A 27,353-nucleotide genomic window follows, 5' to 3' on the forward strand; every position below is an offset into this window, starting at 1 on the left:
CACCGACTGCTCTTCCAAAGGACCTGGGTTCAATTCCCAGCACCCACAGGGCAGCTCACAACTGTTTGTAATTCCAGTTCCAGTGGATCTAATTCCCTCACACAGACATACACACAGGCCAAATACCAACACACATAAAAATTAAATGAATAAATTAAAAAAAAAAAAAAAAAAAAAAGATGGGAGGCCAAGAAGATTCAGAGGGAAAGGGCTTTCCATTGATTTAGGTGTGTCCTGTAAGAAAAATATGACGTAACTTTTATGTCCAGCAACACACAGTGATAACCTAAGTAACTTTCCTAAGAAAAGTCATTAAAAAGTTTGATAAAGCATTAAAAAAAATTATATCCATCACTGAACTAACACTAAGAACTATCTAAACCCTACAACGAAGTACAAGACAATCTGCCAAAGCCAGATCTTCTCCTCTAACAGTGTGCCGATCAGGGCTCTGCCCAAGGTCACAGTGCAACAGGAGACTGCAGAAACCCAAACTGCCCGTTGTTCAAGAAATAAACCTCGAGCCTGGAGAGATGGCTCAGAGGTTAAGAGCACCGACTGCTCTTCCAGAGGCCCTGAGTTCAATTCCCAGCACCCACATGGTGGCTCACAACCATCTGTAATGAGATTGGGCACCCTCGTCTGTATACATAATAAATAAATAAATAAATCTTGAAAGAAAGAAAGAAAGAAACCTCACTAGTGTGAGAGAAGGTGGCTCTTTGCAACCTGACACTGGAATTAAGAAAAACACTTAAGAAGAGAAAATGCAGAAAAAGCCAACACACCTACAATCACAGCACTAGGGAGAGGGAGGCAGGAGTTTCAGGAGTTCAAGGTTACCCTCAGCTACAAAGCAGGTTCGGGGCCAGCCTGGGCTGTGAGACTCTATCTCAAAACACCAAAAGGAAATGGGAGAGGGGAGTGGATAAATGCCAATCTATAGGATGAGTAGTGAGAAGAGAAGACAGCCGAGTGGAGAGATGTGGCAAAATGCCTGGTGACCCACACTGTTCTTTAAACCCTCCCAGCAGCTCTGTACAGGCTTAAAGATTTTTGAAAATATGAAGTGGAAGAGAAAAAATACTAAGAATATATACCAAAATGTTGACACTCAACATTCCAAAAAGCACAAGGAACATTTGAAAATTACACTTCCTCTAGATCATTCTACAACAACAACATAGTAATTGTATAACAAACTATTTTAAAACTTCTCTTAGAAGCCACTTACACATCCACAGGAATCCGGTCCCCCGTTGAAGAGGGAACAAGTCATCCTTACAATTTCTGCCTCTAACTTCCGGAGTCCAGGGAAGATATCCGGATGCAGTGGATTGCTCCACGCGAACTCTCCGTAAGCCTGCAAAGAAATGCAGAGGTAATATAAGACAGGCTGTTCCACTAAACAAGACCAGGAAGCATGCATGAGTAAGGTTTTCAGGTACCAGGTCCAACAGTAAGAACTGGAAAAGGGGTATGAACTATTCCCCAACTTAAAGATCGAAATATAAGGGGTTGGGGATTTAGCTCAGTGGTAGAGTGCTCGCCTAGCAAGCGCAAGGCCCTGGGTTCGATCCCCATCTTAAAAAAAAAAAAGATCGAAATATAATGGAAGAGACAGACATCTACATTTTTTTACAATGTGGTAAGGGAAGAAGTATAAATGCAGTCAAAAGTGTTAAACTGTAACACCAACAGATCACCATCGCTTTGAATTCATGCAGCCACTGTTATTGAATTAATATATCTGCATGTGCTAGAGGACCCTGATGAGGGAACTGCTAACATCCTGAGTACTCTAGAGGTTTTTGATGAGAGGAACCTCAAGAGATGCATGGAAATTCATCCTATGGAGCAGGAGGGAAAGAAAGTGAATGATCAAGACACGTATCTACACGGGAGGTATCAGGGATAATTAAAGTAACAGGGAGCAGTTGGACTGTAAAGAGAGACATCATTCCTACTGCATGAGAACTTGACCTTCATCTACAGATAATGAAAAGTCTAAACAAAGAATTATGACCAGGATATCATGCAAAGATATAACTAAGTAAACCCTCTAATACTAAGGTGTGTGTGGTTTCACAGTAATAAACACGAGGCCTGAAAGACCACAACTTTAACTATAATTTCATAGAAGCGGCTTTCAAAACTAAGCTTGATTTCAAATGGAAGAAGCCACATCCCGTTCTAAAGTCAGGATCACCTTGGGGGGTATGCTTTGAGAACATTATGATCAAGCAGCCTTGCCCTGACTCCTGTATCAAACAACATCACTTCTAGCATTAAAAATCTCAAATGAAGCCCAGCAAAGTGGAACAGACCGTTAGTCCCAGCACTCAGGAGGCAGAGGCAGGAGGATTTCTGTGAGTTTGAAGCAGCCTGGTCTACAGAGCGAGTTCTAAGACAGCCAGGGCTACATACAGAGATCCTATCTCAAAAAACAAAAACAGTATCCTCAAAATCCAGGCTCCTTCACTAAAAATATGGCTTCCTCAGAGAACCTAGTAAAAACCAGAGATATAAATGACATTTCACCTTTTCACAGTCTGAAGACCCGTTTGACATTATTATGCACAGTCACCTGTTTACATGAAAAGAAACTTCTAAATTGCTACGGTTTTATTTCAACAGTAAATTTCCCTTAAATGATATTACTATTATTATTACAAAAAGGACATTAAGCAGTTAAATGAACTAGGAAATGGCGCCTATGCACACAAGCACCCAGTGTTCACCTGCACCAGCAGCTCTGTAAGCTTCGGCTCCCCACTGTACACAGCTCCTGAGGCTTTCCCTTCTTGCCAGAAGATATCTGCAGAAAAAGTCAAGGTCCCTCAGTCAGCAAGTAGGCGTCAATGGGAAGACAGGTATTAATACAGACAAAAACTTCAGTTGCACATGGGTAAAAAAACTTCAGGAACCAGACATATGGCTCAGCAGTTAAGAATACGTATTCTCTTGCAGTGGACCAGAGTTCAGACCCCAGTGCCCACATCAGGCTGCTCATACCTTCCTGTAGCTCCAGCTCTAGGGGACCCAATGCTGTCATCTAGCTTCTGAGGGCATCTGCACTCAAGTATACATACTCCCACACAGACACACACACCCACACACACAATTTAAAAAATATTTTTAAAGAGTAAAAGAATAAGTTGAGTAGAAACTCAATGCTGTTCTTATATTAAAAACAACAACAAAAATTCAATAATGTTTACCACAGCAAAATGGAGATGAAAGGCCATCCGTTAATTGTGAGAAAAGACAGGAACTGCACCAAGGTATAATAAAGACAGACAGTGATGCTGCCCTCACCCTCAGCTACCTTCTCAACATCAAAGCTGCCCTTTGTCTCCATGTATTTCCTGGTCTCCATATGACCCTTCTCTGTAGCAGCTTCCCCATCCCTTCCTTTCCCAATCCAGTCACAGGAAGTGGAGGAATTGCTATAAGCAGAGTGTGCAGAAGCGAGCAAGTGTGAAATCTCACTATACCAACTCCAGAGCCGCAGCCAGAGCACAAAGCGTACCAACAGAGGAGGAGCACCTCCAGCAGCTCAGGCCGCTCCCGTTCTTCCAGGCCCGGAAATACACACTGCAGGAGCCACTTGTCCGTGCCATAACCAGCGTTCAAGAGCAGGCACAGAAGTGACCACAAGACAAGGTGAGAAGGGTTCCCCACCAGAATTCCTCCTGCTGTCCCAGAAACGTTCTGTACAGACTAACAGATCTGCTGAGATGGGTCCGTCAGGTCTACCTGCTACCACAAGGCTGCACCCTATTGAAAGTAGTCTGAAGAGAGAGAGATGGCTCAGAGGTTAAGAGCACTGGCTGCTCTTCCAGAGGTCCTGAGTTCAATTCCCAGCAACCACATGGTGGCTCACAACCATCTGTAATGAGATCTGGTGCCCTCTTCTGGCGTGCAGGCAGAATACTGTATACATAATAAATAAATTAATTTAAAAAAAAAAAAGTGGTCTGGGCGAAGGGTGTTGCAGAAATACACTAACCAAAAAGTACATGGAACCACCGGCCCTCCAAAGCAGAGTTCTCCAGTTCTAAAAAGAGCAGAAGGCTGAACGGCAAATGTATAGGCAAAGCCCTCCTTCCCACAGCCATGTGTCGTTCAGTCTGACTTTCGTTCTTTTCTTACAGGACACGGCTGTGTACCACACGTCTTCAGGCCTGTGGTCACCATGCTTAAGGACAGACAGGGTGCATGGTCTCACATCCTGCTCTTTGACTGTTCCAAAGAATACAGATGGGTTAGGACATAAAAAATGGAGGACGGCAGCATATGCCCTGAAAAACATGGAAATCTAGACAATGCAGGACCCAGGGCTGCTACATTATCATCACATCCTGGACCAGGAGCGCTCACCCTTTTAACATTATAATACGGCACTGTTATCTACAGACATGTTGAGCCTCATTCACGGCTATCTTGGGGAACATGTTCCCATGGACTATAGGTTGGACATACTTGTCCCAGACCACATGTAATTCTGTACTACACAATATCAAGAAATCTACACGTATCAATTATAAACTTTAAACGCTGCTTGTCAAAATGCAGTCTGAACTGGGCCCTAGAATAGAAAAATGGATATGAGCAGAAAAACTGGTGAAGCAGAATTTGTTCCTAGGTCCTAGTGCTGTACTAGTGTTATTTTTCTTGTTCTGACAAATGTTAACATGCTTTCAATTAGGGTGAGGAACACATAGGAAATTGCTCTACCATTTTTGCTACTTGATTATAAATTTAAATGTCACACTAAAAAGCTTATTGGGAAGGAGATGTTGCCTAGTTAGTGAGTGCTTGACTGGTATGCACTGGGCCACGGCTTCAGTGTTAGCACTGCATAAACTGGGCAGTCATACACCCTGCGATCCAAGCTCATGGGAAGTGGCCGCAGGAAGATCAATTATTCCAGGTCATCCTCAGCAGTATTAAGAGCCTGTTTCAAAAACCAAAAGGCTTAGTTTTTAAATCTTACCTATAACAGACATGCATGTGTTTATGTTAATAATACTTAACATAAGCAGTAATACTTAACATTTATTGAACAATTATATGACATATGCTAAACACTACGTTTCTATGTGTGATGGCCTTTAATCTCTCTCTCTCTCTCTTTTTGTTTGTTTGTTTTTTTTGTTGTTGTTGTTTTTCGAGACACGGTTTCTCTGTGTAGCTTTGCGCCTTTCCTGGAACTCACTTGGTAGACGAGGCTGGCCTCGAACTCACAGAGATCTGCCTGGCTCTGCCTCTCTGAGTGCTGGGACTCCACCTTCCTTTAATCTCTTAATCCAACTTTTAGGGAAGTAGAGATTGTAAGGATAAACTGGAGGACACAGAAGGTAAATACCTCTCCCAAGGTCATATTGAAGTTGAATGTCCAGGCATCTCTGAACCCGAGTAATTCTCAGGTTATGATCTTGAGCATGAGACTATATGGTATATGCCAATACATATTTGAAAAGCTCAGTAGGTATAAACAAATACACACCCATACAGATCAATCGTCCATTCATCTATCCACCTACTTCTTTTTTTCAATTTATTTATTTGTTTATTTATTATGTTTATGTTACATTTGGTCTGGGACACGTATGCCCAACCTGTAGCCCATGGAAACATGTTCTTTTATGTTTGTTTTTATGTTTATGAGTGTTTTTCCTGCACATCTGTCTGTGCACCCATTTGCACACCTCATGGCATGGAGGTCAGAAGAGGGACCTGGATCCCCTGGAAACAGAGTTGCAGACAGTTGGAAGTCACCAGGTGTGCGCTGGGAATGGAATCCCAGGCCTCTGGAAGAGCAGCCGGTGTTCTTAAGCACTAAACCATCTCTCCAGCCCCTGCCTACCTATCTCTACCATCTGTGTTCATCTTCTTTTGTTTTTAAATTTTTGCTTGTTTACTTTTGAAACAGTATCTATAGAAGCCCTAGCTGGCTTGACACTGTAAGATCTGAGCTGGTCTTCAGCTTGCAGCAATCCTCTTAACTCAGCCTCCTAAGGATTGGAATTACAGGCAAGTACCGCCACACCCAGTTTTGTGCTCATCTTTGGATGGTGGAGTTATAGTAATTGTTTTTTAGTAATCTGTGCTTTGAAACAGTTACCACAATTTTCACCGAAATCTGTATTTCATCGGCAATATCCAATCTGGTCTGTGGAGTAAGCGCCAAGTGACCCTTGACCTATGTCAACATTAGCCGACGATAAAGGACAGAGGCAGCACCCTTGGGCCGAGGCTTACCCATGGAACTATACTCCTTGAGTCTCTCCAGCACCTCAGTTGTGTTCAGACCCTGAGCAGGCAGAACTTTCACATACTCTTTGTCCACCTTCAGGAATGGCATGTTCTTGATGACGTCCTTCTTGGCCTTACTCAACTGCTCTTCAATCTTCAAGGATAAAGGAAAACAAAGTTAACCAGAGGGTAAGAGTGAGGTACAGAGGGTAGAAGGCCATCTCTGAGAGCCAGGCAATGGCTCAACACCAGGCACTGCAGAAGTGCTACTAAATTAGAAGGGGTTTGTCTTTTCTTTCTTTCTTTTTTCCTCCAGGGTTTTTTGTTTTATTTTTATTTTTTTAATCCAGTTAGCCAGCCAGCACATACAATGCCCCTTAGAAGTTTAAAAAGCCAGCTTTCCTTCTAAAAGTCAAAGATGCATTAAGTTTCCCCCTTTGTCAGCTGTGCTAATACCACCAACACTGTGCTGCACTTGGTTTGAACTGACGTTAAGTCAGCACTAACCTGAGTGCACATCAGGCCTTTGTTTCTGTGTTGTCAACAGTGATACCATGATTGACAAGACAGTCATAAAACAGGCCAAGCTACAGTCAAAGGGGATCCTGCTGTTTTGCAACTGATGAACTTCAACAGACATCTGCAATGTACCACAAGTATGGAGCTCCCAAGGTACCCACACAGACCTAATAATTGCCAGGATGACTATACTACGTCTCCTTAAGCATTTTGCTCAACAAATATTTGCTGAAATACTACTACAGGCTAGGGATATAGCTATTAAAAAACAAAAAACAGCTGGGTGGTGGTGGCACATGACTTAAATTAATCCCAGCACTCGGGAGGCAGAGGCAAGCGGATCTCTGTGAGTTCGAGGCCAGCCTGGTCTACAGAGTGAGTTCCAGGATAGCCAGAGCTATTACACAGAGAAACCCTGTCTTGAAAAAACAAAACAACAACAACAAAAAACCAAAAACACGATACACGTTGTGTGTGTGTGGGGGGGGGGCAGCCCTCATCTCATGGAGCTTACTTTTAGTAAGGAGAGACAGAAAATTTTACCAGTGGTGCTCAGGAGAGAAACAACAGCAAATTATGGTCACAAAATGGCAGGAGCTGCTATTTTTGAGACTTTTGGGTGCTAAGTGTGGAGAGAAAGGCTGTATGTTATAATCAATTTATATGCTACAGTGCTATGCTTCAGCAATATAGTCAGTGAAGTCTAATGCCCAAGATCTCACACCAGGACTTAAATTTTTCCTCAGTCCTGGCCACAGATGAATAGAATACAGAGGATCTTCTTACATGTGGCCCTCAGTGAGGCCACTGACAAGCTATTCCTTTAAAGCATGTCAGCACTGCAGGCAGCAGACAACTGGGCAATGTTGAGTCATGTTATGTACATTTTTAAGTTATAAAGAGAAGACCATGCTGCATGTACAGTGACCATACAACAGGAACACACTAGGAAAGCCGAGTGCTCATGGACGGATCACAATGCTTTAAGACGGGAAAATGGAACCCCCTGCCCCCACAAAAAAATCCCATTGGGAAGTATTAAAATGCACAGCAAGTACTTCCCTCCCCAATTCTTACATCTATTACATTATAAATTTTACTTTGTATAAATTTGTAAATTTTTATATTTATATAAAATTTATGTATGTGCATATAAATTTTTGTATTTTTTATAAAATTATAAAATGCAAATGTTGTTTGTTTGCTTTCTGTCTTTTCTACTAAAATGCAAGTTCCACAGGAGGAAGGACTTGCTGCTTGTTCAACCAGCACTTGAAAACAGTAAAACGGACTAAGATTGAGGAAGTGCGTGTGTACACACAATAACTTCCTGTCTCTAAGCCTCAGAATCTGCTTCTGAAAAATGAAGGCACTTACATGGCCTCTAAGGATCTTCAAGTCTATACTTTCCTAAATTTAAGAATGGGTTCTGGAATCCTAGCATTTCTTTGTCTCCAAACTTGCGAGGCACGAGGACTGCAGCTCAGCAGTAGAGTGCCTGCCTAGCAGGGTTGGGGTTCCACATGTGATGACTATCATCATCACCACTGCCGCCGCCGCCATCACCTTCTCCGCCATCACCTTCTCCACCATCACCACCACCACCACTGACAAGGACACCACCGCCACTGTTACTGCCAAACCTACAAAAGGAACACTGAACTGCAGCTCAGCAGTCAAGTGGCTGCCTTGCCTTGGTCAGGTCCCAGAGTCCATCCCCAGTCCCCCACTACCACCACCAAAGAAGGAGTTTTCTTTGGGAATCCAGCTCAGTAGCAGAAAGCTTGCCTTTTCTGTATGAGGTACCTGATTTGATTCCCAAACACTGCAAAAATCAATCAATCAGTTAAATCAAATCATTCTTGTAAGTGAAGGAGAAAGGTGGATACACTAAAATCACAAGGAATACTAATGGCAGTCCTCCTCTCCTTGGTGACACAGCGGGTCTTTCACAGTAGCTCCCCTCCCCCACCCTGGGAGACTCAGAGTCAAAAGTGTAGGAAAACTGGAAAGTAAGTAAAGCTGGAGAAGGCAGAGAGAAGGTGAGAGACAGGTCAGAGCAGGGCACTGGGGCTCTGATGACATGCAGAATTCACAGGCCTTTACACCTTGCAAGGAGCCTGTCCTGCTAATCTCCCCTTTGATAAAGAGCCCAGTCCTGAGGAGAACTATCTTATCCAGTGATAGCAAAGAGGACACAGTGAAGACAGCAAGTCTACTAAAGAGGAGCAAAGAGCAAGAAAACAGCTGTTATCGCTCTTAAGTTTCCAACCTGGGATCAGGGAACTATTTATTGCAGAGGCCCACCTGTTTTTGTGAATATGGTCTCCCTGGGACACAGGCAGGTTTGTTCCTTACCTATCATCGTGCTGGGACCCACAGAAGCAAGAATGTTTCCTGTCTAGATCTTCACAGAAAGCTTGCCAACCTGTGATCTACTCCCCAGATGAGTATCTAAATTCAGTCTGGCCAAATACTGTCCTAAAGCACAGTAAGACTTCATTTAGTCGGGTTTTCTAATTTTAAGTTGTTCCTTAACAGACTCCTCACCTCTCCTTTGGAGAAAGTGTTAAGGTGAGGTTTCTCAAATGTGGCCTTTCCAACATCTTAAGCCAGATACACCTGCTGTGCGGCTATCCATACCATGCACTGGGAAGTATTTTACAGCCACCCAGCCTCCACCCATAGATGCCAGGAGCCTGTCATTAGAGCTGCCCAACCTGACTAGTTTCCAAATACTGTCAAATGCCCCATAAGTTTGGGGGACAAAAAAGTCACTCCTCTTCCTTGAGAATACTGATCTGGCAACAGAAAGAAGAGGTATATACACTAAACAGGGAAAGACCCACAGATTGTACCTACCTTGCGTCCAATAAATGGCAACTTCCTTATTAGCTTAAATAATTTTTTTTTAAACCGTGACCATAAACCTACAAGAAACAAATAGTTCTATTAGTTGCATGAAATCCCATGGATATAGCCTACTGGTCAACAGACAGCAATTATTCAGCTGTCTCTTACAACTTCACTTCCTCCAGAGGGAATGTTTCCTCTAACTTTTGAATAATATATTTATGTGGCCCAAGATTTCAATAAATAAACACATGTGGTAATGTTTCCTCACCCTCATCTTTCCGCCCAGACCTCATTCTGCCCTTACCTTACACACACTTTGTTTCCAGCATACACTTCTAGAGTTTGATGTATTCACCAGTAACAGTAAAGATAAAGTCCCATTTACTGAAGAGGTAGTTTACGCTACATAGTAGGCCTTGTTTTTCCACTCAGAAATATTAAAGATTAGCATCTCCTCATTCATTCTTGTCTGTGTGTATACAAGGTATAAGCAGACGTGTGCTCACATTCATCTATGTGCCAGTGTGCATGCATATATGCATTCCATGAAAGGAAAAGGTCACAGCCTAGTTAACCTTCTCCTCACTGAAGGACACATAGGCTCTTAATTCTTACTGTTACAAACCATCCTAAAAAGAAATAACCTTTTTTTTTTTTTTGGAGCAGAGGATCGAACCCAGGGCCTTGCGCTTGCTAGGTAAGCGCTCTACCACTGTGCTAAATCCCCAACCCCAAGAAATAACCTTTTAATACTCATCATACTGCACACACAAAAGTATGTCCACGAGCTAAATTCACAGAAGCAGAGTTACCAGTCAAATGATAGACGTATTCCCGACCTTCCCAAGGTTTCCAAATGTGCAGACATCTCTCTACCCCCAAAGCACATGAGCAAGCCATGCTTCCTTCCAGGACTTATATAGCAGTCTCTCAAACAACACTGACCCTGACAACATTTTCCAGACCTAAAAGGAACCTGAAAATCATGGATGTCAGAGTCCACTTTGAGGCAGTTACAAAGGACAAGGAATTCTGACCCTGTCGACGACGACAATAATTATAAATCCACAAGTTGGCAGGCCGCTTGTGCATTCACACTGAATACACTTCAACTGATCCTGGAAGCAGCATTTTAAGGCTGGGCTAGAAGGCTTTAGGGGCTCTCTAAGAAGGACAGACATAAAAGATTAACTGAGGATAGCAGAGTCAGAACTTGTTCAATGCACAGTTGAGAGCAGTGAGAGAGTAGGCGTTAAGTGAAGTCTTCACTTTTTTAGTCTAGGAGCCCCAGGACTCTATTCGGCTTCAAATGCAATGTAGAGACTCTTTTGTAACTCCAAGTGTAACTAGGAGACCCTACCAGCTTTCACCCGAGGCATGCACTGAATATGAACCTTTGCTGCATCCCGAAGGGACCTGGGTAGGGCAACTCCTAACTCAGTGCCGCACGGGCATGTCTACTCCCTCAGCTGGTACTCAGCAGGGCCTATCTGCACCTCTGCTTTACTGTGCTTGCTTTAGATGACACTGTCCTACTACTGCTGTACCCATCAACACTGTCAATCCTGGCAACAAAATCACTGAGACCCAGACTACCATAAAGCGACAAGAAACATTGAAGCCACTCATTTCTTTTCAGAACATTTTCTTCTAGACACTGTAATGTACAATTAAATATTTTTACATGAATTAGCTATATCCCTTCCTATATGAAAAAGTCTTGCTGGGTATGGTGGCGCACGCCTTTAATCCCAGCACTCGGGAGGCAGAGGCAAGCAGATCTCTGTGAGTTCAAGGCCAGCCTGGTCTACAGATCGAGTTCCCTAACAGCAAAGCTATTACACAGAGAAACCCCGTCTCAAAAAAACAAAACAGAGACAACAATTCTTCTGGACCAGTGAGATGTCTCAGCAGGAAAAGCCACATAAAGGTACAAAGTAGAAATTGACACTAGAGTTATCTTCTGACCACATGTGTGCTGTGGGACACATACACACATCATATATACACCCAGATGTACATACACACCCCCATAATAAATAAAGATTTTAAAATGTCCTTCCAAGTGTGGTGGCACATGCTTTTAATACTAACTTGGGAGGAGGCAGAGACAGGCAGACCTCTGTGAATTTGAGGCTAGTCTGGTCTACACAGTGAGTTCCAGGCCAGTCAGGGTCACACGAAACTGTGACTCTACATAAATATAAAAAGTGAAAATTCCTTTTAATATATTTGGGGGAGGGATAGACATGGCACTTGTGGAAGTCAGAGACCAACTTCAAGTAATGGTCCCTGCCTTCCACCTTGAGACAGGGTCTCTTCTTGGCTGTTCACTGCTGTGTATACAGGCTATGGATTTCCAGGGATTCTCCTATCTCTATCTCTTGTCTTGCCACAGGAGCACTGAGATTACAGACACATGAAACGGTACCTGGCTTTTTTAGGTGGGTGCTAGAAACTCAAACCCAGATGGCCAGGCTTGCACAGCAAGTGCCTTTACATAACTGCAGAGCCACAGTTAAAATCAACAGTACACCGGTGTACACTATGAGCTCATGTTCCTCAGTCAGAATGAAGGAAGAAGTGGCACCTCAGACAGCTTGCTGACCCCTCCCCTGACTTCCACCATATGTTCCAGAATTACCCTCCCTACCCTCAAGAGGAGAGCAGAGTTTAAAGATCAGTCAGATTTAACACTAGGCTGGATTTCAGATTTCCAAGTATACTACACTAAAAATAACTTAATTGTTCTACTATGTAGCATATTTCATAAGAGCAAGACAGGCAAAATCAATTCTACAATTCCATCAAAATAATACCTAATCCCCTCATCCATCCTTCCTTTTTTTAAGGGGGGGGGGTTTCGAGACAGGGTATCTCCATGTAGTTTTGGAGACCGTCCTGGATCTTGCTCTATAGACCAGGCTGGCCTAGAACTCACAGAGATCCGCCTGTCTCTGCCTCTTGAGTGCTGGGATTAAAGTCGTGTGCCACCACCGCCCAGCTCCTTCCTTCCTTTCAAGACAGGGTCTCACTCTATATATAGTCCAGGCTGGCCTGGAACTTGCTATGAAGTCCAACCCACTTCCATCTGCAAATTCTCTTGCCTCAGCCTCCTGACTGTTGAGATTTCAGGCATGAGCTACAATGTCTGGTTTCTGAAGGAGTAACATTCTTATCTGTGTTCAACATTCTAGCCACTGGAACCTGTCTTTGGCCTTCCCAGACAGACTAAGGCCAGTGGCTCTCATGTCTCCTCTAGGCAGGCCTGGAGCACAAGACTACTGAAGGACCCAGCTTCAGACTGAGCAGCTACTGGGGTCTGTCTTCCAAAGCCATGACAGTCATTATTGGACCTACTCAGTACCTATCATGCAAGCCAACCTAATGAATCTCTTTCAGCATTTTATTGGTCCAGTTCCTCTAGGAACCCTGACAAATGTAATTCTCTAGTAGCAAGATTTTAATTGGTCTCAGTGGCTTATCCATATTGTATACGTTTCCTACAATGAACACAGACTCCTTTTTAATGAAAAATCACATTAAAAGTTAAAATGGCTTCGAGTTCAACCCACAAAGACTTAAATAACATATCTTACTAAAATTTTTGGTAGTTTTTATATGGAATGTTCAGGGTCAGCAACTAAGCAAGCACCAGGACCCAAGATGATTGTGTTTCTGCTACAAGTTCAGCAAAATGCATGGCAGAGCCAACTGACAACTGAAATATCTAAACACAGAAGACAGAAGTAATGAATGTTAACTATCTCAACCTAACCATTATACAGTACAGACATACTTCAAAACAGTATGTTGTACATAATATTTATGGCTAAATAAACTTTTTAATTTAAAGAAGTAAATACCTAAAACTAATACTAATTATAATAAATAGGTAAAAATGTCAACAGCTCTAATTTTAGTCTGGTTTTATAAATACACAATCTTAAAATGAAAAGTACCCAGAATGGTGATTTTTAGGGGTTAGAGAAAATGGGGACTTTGAAATTTTCTGGGTTTTGAGTCAGGGTCAATATAGTCCAGGCTGACCCCAAACTCAGAATCTTCTTGCTTAGCTTTCCAAGGGCTGAGAGGTCAAAGTTGCACCACCATGCCTAGCTCAGGAATTGTTTGCTTGTTGAAAGATCAATTTAGACTAAAGAGAAAATCCTGAAGAGAGAGATTGTACAATGTGAATTAAGTATGAATACCACTGAACAGTATACTTTCAAATGAGAGGCTGGAGTATAGTTCAGTGGTAGAGTATTTGCCCAGCATGCACAAGGCCACGTGTTTGATCCCAGCAAGCCTCTTGCCAAGCTTAAAAAGGTTAACATAAGGCATGAACATGGTACACAGACAGGTATGTAAGCAAACACCCACACACATAAAATAGAAGATAATTTTAAAAGGCAACATAGATGTATATGTACTATCACAGTAAGAAAGAAAAAAAAAAAAAGCCAGACATGTGGTATACACCAGTAATCCCAACATTCAGGACCACTGTAAGCTACAAGCAAAAGTCTGGTCGACACAGTGAGACCCCATCTCAAGTTGAAACAAAACAAGACAGAAGAGATGAGATGAGATGGCCAAGAGGAGGAAGGAGGGAGGGAGAGAGGGAGGGAGGGAAAGACAGAAAGCATAAATGAACAGATGAGTACGATGTGCTCCTTGCCCTGACTCAAACACTTCCAGGGAAGGAGTCCACCGGAATAGACAGCTAAGGCTGCAGCCACACGTGAACCATGAGCTGAGACGAAAGGCCAGTCTCCTCAACAGTGTAGGAGAAGGAAGAGGACCAGAAACTGAAGATGGTGTTTTAGAGCTGCAGTGAACTATAATTTTAGACAAGACAGAGGCGTCTCATCTCCACTTTAATTAACAAGCTCTAAAGCAGTGGAACTTGCCTCTTGGCTGTCATGTTTTGCAACATTTATTTTGTTTTAACTGCAATGCTACTAAAATAGCTCAATGGCTACATGATACAAAGATTAAAAACAAAACACACACACACACACACACACACACACACACACACACACACACTCAAAAAGGGGGGCTGGAGAGATGGCTCATTGGTTAAGGGCACTGGCTGCTCCTTCTGGAGGACCCAGTTTCAATTCCCAGCACCCACACGGTAGCTCCAGTTCCAGGGGATCTGACACTCTCACACAGACACACATGCAAACAAAACACCAATGCACATAAAAATAATAAGAATAAAATCATTTTTTAAAAAAGGATAAAACAATCTAGTTTCTAAACGGACTTTCCTGGGGAAATGGAAAAAGAACAGTTAAAGTGCCCCCAAAAGATAACATTAAGGAGGTGAAGCAATGGAGAAACATCAAACAAATGAAAAATGATTAGATTTTCTTCAGAGTTTTTTATTTCTTCTACCAAGGAAGTTACCCAAGATATTAGTAAGTATGAGGGGAGCCCAGAGAGCATTACAGAATACCCACTGCCAACATCTACAATTTGGTTATAAATATAATCAAACAACTTCTCGAGCACAGCAGCCTGTGGAAGAAAATAACTCACAGGGTTATGTTCACAGTCACCTAGAGGTCTAGGTGGGCAAGAGATGGGTGTGTAGGAAAGGTGCTTAGGCCTTAGGAAGGTTGGGACATTTGCAAACCATTCACTGAAAGACATCTCATGCTCTGCGCCCTTGAGAAACGGCATTCTTCCCATGTCCACCTGAGAAGTCACTACTACTGTCCTTTAAGAGAAGATCACGGTTGGGGATGTAGCTCAGTGGTAGAGCGCTTGCCTAGCAAGCACAAGGCCCTGGGTTCAATCCTCAGCTCCACATACAAAAAAAAAAAAAGAGAAGATCAACTCCAAAGGAAGAGGAGCCATACATTATTATGCAGATATCCCGAGGACACATTTGGCAGGCAAGCATTAGCTCTACAGAGCACTGCTCCTAATCTTTAATGAAAAGGAAAGCCATAAATGAAAGTATTACATGTCTACTCTGGGATAACCCAATTATGTTCTAGGAAGAAGAAACTGGTACTAAAAAGTGTAACTACACTCTAAGACATCTGTGAATCTTTACAGTAGCTAATATCTCAGGGATTTTTATGTAAACTACAAATGAAAAAAAAACCCACAAAACCATAAATAATAATAGTTACCCAAAAATACTAACAGAACTTCCCATCTAAATAGATTTTCAAAGGCAGAACTAAACCCAAAGAGATGCTTCTGACCCATCAGCCTACCTTTACAGAAGGGGTAGTGTGGTAGTATTGTGTTCCCCAAAATATTGTGCACCCTAATAAACTTATCTGGGGTCAGAGACCAGAACAGCCACTAGATACAGAGGCTAGAAAATGGTGGCTCTCACGCCTTTAATCCTAGCATTCCAGAGGCAGAAATCCATTGGATCTCTGAGTTCAAGGCCACACTGGAAACAGCCAGGCATGGTGACACACACCCTTAATCCCAGGAAGTGATGGCAGAAAGCAGAAAGGTATATAAGATGTGAAGACCAGAAACTAGAAGCTTTTGGCCTGTTAAGCTTTTAGGCTTTTGAGCAGCAGTTCAGCTGAGATCCATTTGGATGAGGACTCAGAGGCTTCCAGTCTGAGGAAACAGGATCAGCTGAGGAACTGGCGAGGTGAGGAAGCTGTGGCTTGTTCTGCTTCTCTGATCGTCCAGCATTCACCCCAATACCTGGCTCCAGGTTTGAATTAATAAGGCCTTTTTAAGATTCCTGCTACAGGGCAGTATACTTACTCTCTGGCTGGAAGATAAGCTCATACACCCAGACTATCAGCAGAGTACACAGGACACTCCACGCAATTAGCTGCCAGGGCTCGTATTTGGTGCAATACCCGTTCACATAATTCTTGGCTTTTGTGGAATATGCTTCCAAAATCTCCAAGTAAGGCTCAAAGTCCTTCTAGAAATATAAGAGTAAAAACAGAAACATTATTAAACTCAGAGAAAGGAAGTCTGTTCTTGTTCGTTCTTCCATCCTCATTTTTCAAGGGCAAAGTGTTATTCATGATGTGGCGTCACCTCAGCAATAATCTTATCATCTTCTGCAGCCCTCAAAGTCCCTACACCAGTTGCTCCCATCTAACAGTGCCACGTGGACTTTGATACAATTTCTGATCTGCTTATTCTGTAAAATAAGAGGACTAATCTTGATCGCTAACGCTGACACGATCACCTTTATCTCACTGCTAGGACTCTGAGACAGTTTCTCTCTTAAACGATCCTCAAAGTGAGCACCACTTTTCCGTATGAATTTCCCCTTCTGTGTAGCTCCAGACTGTGACTATTTCAGGTGTGAACCGGGTTCCTACACAACTTAACTATGCGCACACTGAAATCTGATTTTCATATTATTTCCAGATCACAAAATACTCTTTTTAGCCAACAATCTGAAAATGTAAAAACCAAGCATCAAGATGGTTCATGAAAACAATCCTAGCATTCAGAGGTTGAAGTAGTACCACAAGTGTGAGGCCAGCCTGGACTATATAATGAGACTCTGTCTTAAAAAAAAACAAGGTAAAAATCAGTCTTGGTTCATAGAGGCAGATTCGACTCTGAGGTTACTGCTGGCTAGTCCCTGCTCTAAAAACTCACTTATTCACTCTTGAAGTGTAGCACAGGAGTTCATTATGGCCGCCTCTCACACAGTACCTGACATAAACAACAGCAAAATCTCATCTGTAAACTTACCAGACTCAGTCACAAGCTGAGATGGAACCTAGGACCTCCCTCATGCATGCCAGACCCAGGTAAATATTCTACCACAGAGCGACACCCCAAGCTCTTCTTTACTTTTAATTTGGAGACAGGGTATAACCAGGTTGCGGGGATAGTCTAGTACTTCCTTTTTAGGCAAAGCAGTTCTCAAACTTACATCCTCTTGCCTCAGCCTCCCAAGCAGCTGGGATTACAGAACTGAACCACTAAGTCTGGACAGATCTCACTCTTAAAAATTCATCTCTCGCTAAGTTTCTGTCAAGCATCAATTTGTGATAGGCTTATCACAACCTGCCTTGCAGTCTACTCTTCTATTTCTTATCTCCCTGACTGCAAGGTGAGGCCCTTTAAGACCTGTTCACTTGGCCACAGTGCCTTGCAAAATTTAGTTCATTGGATACTTTGTTATCCATTCACTAACAGGTTTTTTTTTTGGAGGGGTGAGTGGGAGTGGGGTAGGGGAGATGGAGGTGGGGGAGAAGGGGTGGTGGTGTTTGGTTTTTCCAAACAGGGTTTTTCTGTGTAAACAGCTCTAGCTGGAACTTACATTTTAGAGCAGACTGGCCTCGAACTCATAGAGATCCACCTGTCTCTACTTCCCTAGTGCTGGGATAAAAGACATGCGCCACTGCCGCCCAGCTGAGAGGATAAATTTTAATTAAGCTAGTTAAAAAGGTAAAAGAAAATTCTACAGGACATTTAAAGAACGGTTAAAAAAAAAAAAACAAAAAAAAAACCACGGTATATCAAGGAAGAGTCTATCAGCTGAAAATGCATAAAGAGAACCCAGGAAGAACACAAGTTCTTCCCACGTGTAAGAGTGAAGTACACAACAGGGGCCGCTTCGGTCTCACCCACTGCGGAGTTTCCACCCCAGAGCAGGCACACAGTCTTAACTGAACATGACTGTGGACAGCGGAGAGAAAGGGACGCAGCAAGCAGAGAACTGAGGCAGGGCAGGGAGCAGTTGAGATGGGCTTGGAACCCTGGCCTAACAGCACACTACACCTACAATCCCAGAGTCCGGAAGAATGAGGCAGGATAGGAGGATGCTGATTTGAGTTCCAAGCTAGCCTAGTCTACATAGGGAAACCCTTTCTCAATAATGATATGATAATAATGATGATGATGATGATGATGATGATGATAAATAGGCATAGAGAAAAATAGTATAGAAGGTAAAATTAAAATCAATAAATTTTGGTAAAGTTAGTAGATGCCATCTACTAACACTGTAAATCTTTATCTACTTTGATCCAAAAACACCACTTTGGGGGTTCTATATTGTTCTCATTATATTCACAGAGAGAAATGTTCAAGTGTGTTCCTCTCAATGTTCTTTCTAACAGCAAAAGAAAAATTCAAGAAATAGAAATGGCCGGGCGGTGGTGAAGCATGCCTTTGATCCCAGCACTCAGGAGGCAGAGCCAGGTGGATCTCTGTGAGTTCGAGGCCAGCCTGGGCTACAGAGTGAGTTCCAGGAAAGGCACAAAGCTACAGAGAAACCCTGTCTTGGAAAAACAAAAAGAAAAGAAAAGAAAAAAAGAAATAGAAATGTCCACAGATAAATGGCTAAACTATAACATATTTTATGTACCCATGTTGAAACACTAAAAATAAAGATCTTTTCATAAAGAAAAATTTAAGGAAAATAATACTGAGTAAAAGGAAACAAATCAGGACAATAAAAAAATTTAGATATAAACTGTTGAACGTGCAAGTAATTTTTTTGCTGATTATTTAGTGAAGATGACCAAGAGTAACAAACAGTTCAGCTGAGTGCTTGCTAGCAAGGGAGAAATGAACTGGGTTTGACCTTACATGATGTAACATTGGGAATGCTGTATTAATTTCTTATCAATTTGATATGAAAAAATACACATTTTTGCTTGGTGCTTCCTATGTTCAGATGGAAAATCAAATGTGATAGCTAGCTTTTGCTCCTGGCACCACATTTCTTACCTTCTTCTACTACAGTGGATTCCACCCCTCTGGAGTCACAGCCCTAGACAAATGTGTCTCTCCTCGTTTGAAAAAAATGAAAAATTGGGGTGATTTGTGTTTTGTTTTAAAGACAAGTTCTCAACACTATAGCCCAGGCTGTCCTAGAACTCACTACATGGCCTAGGATAGCCTTGAACTAGCCATGATCTTAATGATCCAGCCTCTACATGCTGGGTTATAGATGTGAGCCGCCATATGCAGCTAGCAACACACATCTGAAAGACATTTCTAAAGGTGCAGAAACTGGATTTCGTGACTGTCACAGTTAGCTTCAACTGTCAACCAGACGCAGCTTAGTCATGTAAGAAGGGAGTCTCGAATGAGGGATTGCTAGGTCGCGCTGGCCCACGGGCATGTCTGTGGGGAACTGCCTTGACTGTTCCTTGGCATAGCAGGGCCCAGACCACTGTGGGTTCCACTGTCCCCAGAGTAGGTGTTCTTGGGCTGCACTGAGTTAAGCTTGAGCCTGTGAGCAAATCAGCAAGCAACATTCCTCTGTGGTTTCTGCTTCAAGTTCAGGCCCAGACTTTCCACCAACGATGGTCTGTGACCTGGAAGTATAAGCCAGATAAATCCTTTCCTTTCCTACGATGCTTTTGGTCCGTGTTTTACCACAGTAACAGAAAGGATACTAGAACAAAACCTTTTGGCTATGAGAAATTATGGAGTGAGAATAATACAAATAATTCCACCTTCTCAAGCTCAAGTTTGAGAGATTAGTTAAGTGGTTTACAATTAACTATGGTAAGACTAGAAGAAAAAGAAAGCTAAAGAGGTAGGGAGATGTCTTGAAAAAAGATGGTACTGGCTTGCGTTCTGTTCCTCTTGGGTATCTACTGTTGTTACGAACATGAAATCTCACAAATAGAACAGGTACTGAAATCTTTCTTGAACCTACTAAGGACTGAATGCATACGTTCCCCACATAATTTCTGACCCCTCAAGCTAGTGTTATCAGGAGGGAGAAACCTTTAGAGGTTACAAAATCATGGAGGAGCCTCCATGAGTACAATTAGTTCCCTTACAAGAGACAGACCCCAGAGAACTAGCTCCTTCTAAGTGAGGTCACAGCAAACAGACGCTGTCTAGGAACCCCTCGCATGAACTCTCTTCTGAGTGCCACCTTCTAGAAGTGGGCCCTCAACTTATGTCGCCTTAAACTTAGACTTCCAGCCTCCAGAACCGTAAAAAAAAAAATGAGGTTTTGTTGTTTATAAGCCACTGTTTAAGGCATTATGTTAAGCATCCCAAATGGACTAAAACAATACCTCCAGCAATTGGACTAATAAAAGGCAATTAACATTAGGCAAGTTTTAGGTTCCCTGAGGGCTATCCATGGAAACAGCTTATCTACAACAGGTGGCCATTCCCCAGAGTCCACTGTTGCTATCAACAGCTTCAATCCTACAAAGCAATGGCAATTCCAGCAAAACAGATTAGGAAAAAGCAGAGCAGTCTGTCACCATCAAAAGGATGCCGTGATTTCTACCAGAGGAGACTTGGGTCAAAACTGTGATGGAACCATATAGTTAAACAGTGTGCTTTGAGGGGTGGTACTAACTCCTAATTCACATAGAAATTACATGTTAGCAATGTCGAAAGATAACATCTGACACTGATTCTTCATAGCATTGAATAAAAAGGAACATTAGAGACAAATGAAGAACCAGGAAATGAAAAACCAATGCTCAAAAGCCTTAAAATTACATTATATAGACAGTCTTCATTAACTCAATTACAAAATTAAATTCAGCAAAAACATTTTCTTGGTGACTGCATTGATTCTTTTTCAAAATTATTTTTAATTTTCAAGTGTGCGTGGGGGCGGGGGTTGGAAACCAGCCTTCGTGGGTGCTGGGAACTGAACTAAGGTCCTTTATAACAGCAGCTCCTGCTCTTTGCCCTTGTCAACTCTCTAGATCCAACTCTGTTGATTATCAGGAAGAGAACGGGAATCCTGGGAATCCGTTTCACTCTAAATTTTCTATCTCCAAAGACAGAATAACAACAAAGTAAGATGGGTCATGACAAGCTTTTTGTAGGCGACTAAGTAAGAACAGAAATTACTTCTGGCTTCATGCTAAAGCCCTTTTTGTGTTACTGCAAACAAGCAATGGGCTCAGTCCCCGTGAGGAAGCACCCCACACACAGACGGCTCACTGAACAGTTCTGTGGAGTAACCTAGCTAGCATCATCTCCTGGAAAAAAAGGCAGCTCCTTTGGGTCCTGAAAATAGTACAAACCCCAAGTTGGGTCCTGATGCAACACTCCAACACAGAATCTAGGATCTAAAGGGAACCTTAGTGACCAAGAACAACATAAACATTCTCACTTTATAAGCAGAGGCCCCATGGGTTTGAAATGAGGTGCTTACGATCCTACAGAAAGGTTTAGGACAGAATCAAAGGCCAGAAACCTAAGTTTCCTAACTCAATATTCAGCCTTCTCCCCTCTCTCCGGTGCTATTACAGTTCTGGGGACTGAACCAAGCTTGACTACCAGGTGTACATTCTACCACTGAGCTACAGCCCTAACCTTTCCAGTCTTCTTTCAATGCTGGATTCTTAGTGTTCCTGGGCAAAAGACTGCACACTGCATTCAACCCCAAGAGCTTTCTGTTTATAACTTAGGTTCAGGGCAGACTCTATTTTGGATATATGCTACCATTCACATCTAACTAAAGTTGTACATCTAGTCCTAACTACCTATCAATAGCCGCTGGCACAATAACTTAATAAGGGCTAATAACCCCAAAACCCCAGGTGAGCTGAGAAACTCTAGAACAGGTAAATTGACACACTGAAAACATCTTCAGGATGTTAGGATCCAGGGACTCCGAATAAGAAATCGACACACCAACTTCCATTGGTATTTATAACCTCAAGACTGCAGAGGAACAAACAGCTCTGCGTGTGGAATCTTCCACCCCAAAAGTTCCCTTTTCAGACTGTACTGAATCTACCAGGTTTAAATGAATCCCCAGGGGTGCCTTGATCCTGGAGGACATGGGAATGGAGGGGAGGGGCTGGGGGGAAGGCGGGAGTGGTGGCGGGAGGGGGGAGGACAGGGGAACCCATGGCTGATGTATAAAATTAAAACACATAATAATAAAGAAAAAATTATTTATTAAAAACAAAAACAAAAACAAAAGTTCCCTTTTCTGCCCTATCAAAGCCCCGAGCCTCCTGCACCTGGGCACAGTCTCCATTCCCTCGTAGGGACGTCTGCCCTTCGTTGTTCTGATGAAGGAAAATCTATTTCCTAGAGATCTGTCTCCTCTTTTCTTTTCACATCAGCTCAGTCAATCCCAATCTAAAACTTAATACCTACTGTCTCCTGTAACAACTGGCTACTGGTTTTTAAATAGCGGAATGTAGGCTAAGCTTGTATGGTCAAAACCTCTCAAACTGCCTGTTTGTCCCAAAGCACACATCTGGCCGTAAGTGAAACCGTAGGCAGAGAGTAGGTCAGTCACACCCAGGAAGACACTCAAACAGTAATGATTTCCTTGATCTCTACGAATGACTATAAAATTAGTTCTGGGAAAGCTACTTCCCAACAGAAGACTGATCCGTATACCACAGCACACACAATGCACTTCTAATGTGCTAATCATTTAATATGCCTTGAATTGGTCAGTTTTTAATGTATCACAGTCAAACTGCATTAGCCTGGGCGCACTGTAGCTTAATCTGACCTGGAGCAAAGCATTCAACCCAATGAGGGAGAACAGTCCAAGGATCTTTAATCCATGGTCTGGTGTTAGTAAGAATATAAATAAGCTGGATTAACCCCTATCTGCTACAACATCCAAAAGAGCAGCTTTACTATAGTAGAAAATCAACACTTACTCAACTAGTGAAATAATTATAATGCTTATATCCTTTAGATCAAGTTTTGCAAAATCCTCGAAGTTTTACATCTCTACCACTGAAACTGTTCAGGGCACAATGGCTTTGGACTGAATACGGAAAGGAAAGGTCAGTCACTTGTAACTGAGCTCTGTATCCACTCAACTGACAAGCTCACCAATCACAGTATCACAGGTCATCAGAGCAGATCTGTCCTCCACAGGCAAAGATACTGAGATCCAAAGATCACACTGTAAAAGGTAGGAGGGGAAAGGATACAAACCTGTTTCATTTTCAATTCCTACCGCCTCATTTTTCAGCATCTAACTATGAGGGGTGCAAACCAGAAGACCCACAGTTCTCACAGTTTTTCCCACTTCATTATCTTAATAGCCAAAGTCAAGCTCATAGCTTCACCACCCCACGACCAAGAGACAACACCGCCAAACGACCAGAACGGTGTCTGCAAAGGCCGTACCTCAAACTACAGGCTTACACGCCTGCTACCTGTTTCCAAAAGAAATGGACCTCTAATGAAAGAAATCGGTTGAAAACGTACTCCGGGGTTTAGGGAGGTGGCTCAGCAGTTAGGTAAGTCTGCTGCTCTGGCAGAGGAACCAGGTTCGCTTCCCAGCACCCACACAGCTGCTTACAACCATCTGGAACTCCGGTTTCAGGAGATAGGACACTCTGTTCCGGCTTCCACAGGCACACATGTGGTATATATATACACATATGGGCAAACATCATACACATGAAATTTCTTAATTTTTTAATTACCAACTTCAAAGCCATAAAAAGTTGCTGTTTGAAATAATCTCAAAAACTATCTACTCCAATCTCATTTCGATGTTGAAGAGACTAAGTAAGGCTCAAAGTGTGTATCCCTTAGCTCAAACCTGCAAAAGAATCTAATGTCTCGTTCACCACTTTCTACTAAACCAATGGAGTACATCAACATTACCCAAGGGCTGTGGTATAGAGTATCTCCACTAGAAGTTTACTTAGGGCAGAAGGCCCAGAAGTAAGTATTTTGAAACAGGAGCACCACAAGTTCAAGGCCAGTCTGGGCAACTTAGTGAGCCTATCTCAAAATTAAATAATAAAAACAGAAGGCAAGAGGGCTGAGCTGGTGCTAAGGGGTGGGGCACTTGACTAGCCCTGGTATAAGGGGTGGGGAGAAATGGGGGACCCTTTCCCCATCCCTTTCTTTATAGGGAAATAGCAAACAGCCTACTTACATTACTGAGACCCAATTACCCAGCTCTTGGGAAGGAAGAAAAGGAAACCCCCCCCCCCCAAGCTTTCTTAGGAAGCAGTAAATGAGCTACATCACTCCACCAAGTCAACTGGACCAATTGTTCCTAGTATTTATTTCTTGGACAGACACTATAGAAATTTGCATCTTCTACCTTGCAATCCTGCAAAGAAAAGCATAGAAGTGGAGAGCCCTTACGTAGCATTCATAAAGCCCTAGATGCGACCTTTGCCAGAAAGGAATCATTACCGCCCACGTTTGGTACGAAGCATGCTGAGCGCTCATCAGAAAGGCACAGATAAGCAGAACTGGCCCCTTTCCTCTAGTTGGCAGTTTGCTCAGCACGCAAGAGTTCTTTACTGAACGTCCCCAATCAGAAAAGAAGATAAGGCTTAGAAAATTAGATAAGGCTCTGCATCCTAAGGGGATGTTTAGAGAGGGATCTACACTAGAAGAATGTGAAGGCTGTAACTCTGAAAAACCAGTCTATAGGGAAAAGAGGGCAGAAATTTCTCCCAACCGGGGATTCCAAAACCAAACACCAGCAAAAGCACCACACCAGCCATTGTTGCCTTTTCTCTATGCTGGTGTCCTTTTCCACAGAATCATATATTAAAAACTGTTTCACTCTGTGAGTTCAAGGCCAGCCTGGTCTACAGCCTGACTTCCAGGGCAGCCAAGGCTATATATAGTAAAACCCTGTCTCAAAAAACAAAACAAACAAAACCAGTGTTTTGCTTTCACCAGTAGAGTGAATTACAAATTACCAGTAGAGTGTTATTACAAAGTGAAGATTCTATTTCTCACACATTCTGATAAGGAAAAATAACTGACTTTTGGTAGGAAAAGTATTCATTTCATCTTCTCATTCAGTCATTTGCCTTGTTTCCCACCCCATGCCTCAGCAAAAGGCTGAGCTTTAGAGCAGAAATCCACTACCAAGGAAAAGAAAAACCTGTTTTACCCAGATCAAATACCACTTGACAGTTCTATGATCAAGACCCAGAATCTGATTCTCTTACATAATACTTTCTATAAAACTTCAAAATACTAAGTAAACAGGTAAGAAAATATTATCTCTAGGAGCCTCAAAAGGCAGCAGAGTTAATCAGCAAAAGCAGATCATAAGCCCAAAGGGAAAACTCTCTGGGGTCATTAAAGAAGTGAGAATTGAGCAACACACCAAACAGCCATTGCAACCAACTAGCTGTGACACAGAAGAAACAGGTTCCATCAAGAGCAAACTGCACACTTGCTCTAAATCTCCACGGCAGGAGTCAAGGTGATCAGCATCTGAGATGATTCTTCTCAGAGCAGAGAGGTTCTTTTCAGCCCCACACTGTCAGGTCAGACTGTATGCTCAGGATTATTCCACAAGCACTTCCGAGTTTAACTGAGCTCTGCTTGCAGCCCTGAGGTATTGAAGTAAAGCATTTCCCCAATCACTGAGATATCAAACAACCCTGGCCATGGGAAGGAGAAAGAACACAAAGCTTCCAAGTTGCTGGGAGTACACTCGTGGAAAAGTAAAGCCTTTAAACTCACAGAAGTGGATAAGCCAAAGTACTGTAAGATACATACATACATACATACATACATACATACATACATACGTACATACGTACATACACACACATATGTATATGGTATATATATATATAAGTATGTATGTATGTACATGTGTGTATGTGCTTGCCTATGTGTATAATCAGGACAAGTCACCAAAAAAGACAAGATGATTTCTTTAAGTAACAATTCTGAGTGTCTCTCTTCTGAAATACATCAAAAGGTACGACAGGGGCTGGCAAGATGACTTGTCAGTGGAGAACTGCTCTTGCAGCTTGATTCCCAGTGGCCACATCAGGAGAATTAAAACAGCCTGTAACTCCAGCTCTAGGGGGCTCCAAGGCCTCTCTCTAGCTTCCATAGGCACTAGACTTACTCATTAGTACATACCCACACATATACAATTAAAAAATATATAAAAATACATCTTTTAAAAATGTACTAGAGGGAGCTTAAACTAGGTGAAGAAAAAATGCATAAAACTAAATTCAATTAGCAAAAGAAACACTGGAAGATGTAGAAGAGTATTATAGAGCCAGGTATAACAGCACACTCATATAAACTGTCAGACCTTATCTTAAAAAGGTCCCCAAATTTAAAAAAAAAAAAAAAAAAAAAAAAGATTTCATAGAGAAATACTCTCTCAGCCTATGCAAGCTTCCTCCAATGTGTTATTAAATGTGCTCCGAACTATTCTAATTATCATTAAATGGCTTACTTACTATGTAGACCCAGCCAGGTTGCCTTTCAAAACAAAAAAGTATATTATTCTTTTGTGGTGATCTAAATGTGTTTCAAATGTTTGAAGGTGTGGTCCCCAGTTGGTAGAACTGCTTGGGAAGGATTAGGAGGTGTGGCCTTGTTGGAGATGTGTAATGGAGTTTGAGGTTTCAAAAGCCCACACCGTTTCTGGTTAGCTCTCTCTGCCTCTTACTTGTGGATCAGATGTGAGCTCTCAGCTACTGCTCCAGCACCATGCCTGCCTGCCTACTGCCATACTCCCCGCCATGACGGTCACACATTCACTCTCTGAGCTGTAAACCCCCAATAAACTCTTTCTTCTTCCTTCTGTAAGTTGCCTTGGTCATGCTGTCTTATCACAGTAGCAGGAAAGTAACGAAGACTTTCCTGTGAATTTACTGAATAAGCAAGATCCATTAAAATAAGCTATATTCGCCGGGCGGTGGTGGCGCACGCCTTTAATCCCAGCACTCGGGGAGGCAGAGACAGGCGGACCTCCGTGAGTTCAAAGGAAGCCAGCCTGGGCTACAGAGTGAGTTCTAGGAAAAGCACCAAAG

The 27,353-nt window shown here is 42.5% G+C and overlaps 1 protein-coding gene across 4 annotated transcripts in view; it reads right to left on the reverse strand.

The window, feature by feature from the left end:
• Sgpl1 (sphingosine-1-phosphate lyase 1) overlaps positions 1-27,353 on the reverse strand; it is a 54,290-nt gene that overhangs the window by 14,156 nt on the left and 12,781 nt on the right. For 3 of the 4 annotated variants that reach the window (XM_036168135.1, XM_036168133.1, XM_036168134.1), the window contains exons 3-7: positions 16,393-16,558; positions 9,643-9,710; positions 6,268-6,415; positions 2,742-2,818; positions 1,235-1,363 (exon numbers count right to left, since the gene is read on the reverse strand). In XM_036168135.1, the coding sequence (XP_036024028.1) occupies positions 1,235-1,363; positions 2,742-2,818; positions 6,268-6,415; positions 9,643-9,710; positions 16,393-16,558 (588 nt within the window). The remainder of the gene's footprint in view (positions 1-1,234; positions 1,364-2,741; positions 2,819-6,267; positions 6,416-9,642; positions 9,711-16,392; positions 16,559-27,353) is intronic. The other variant, XM_036168136.1, reaches the window with a different exon arrangement.

The sequence above is a fragment of the Onychomys torridus genome, chromosome 18 (genome assembly GCF_903995425.1).
Source record: "Onychomys torridus chromosome 18, mOncTor1.1, whole genome shotgun sequence".
In the NCBI taxonomy this organism is placed as follows: Eukaryota; Metazoa; Chordata; class Mammalia; order Rodentia; family Cricetidae; genus Onychomys; species Onychomys torridus.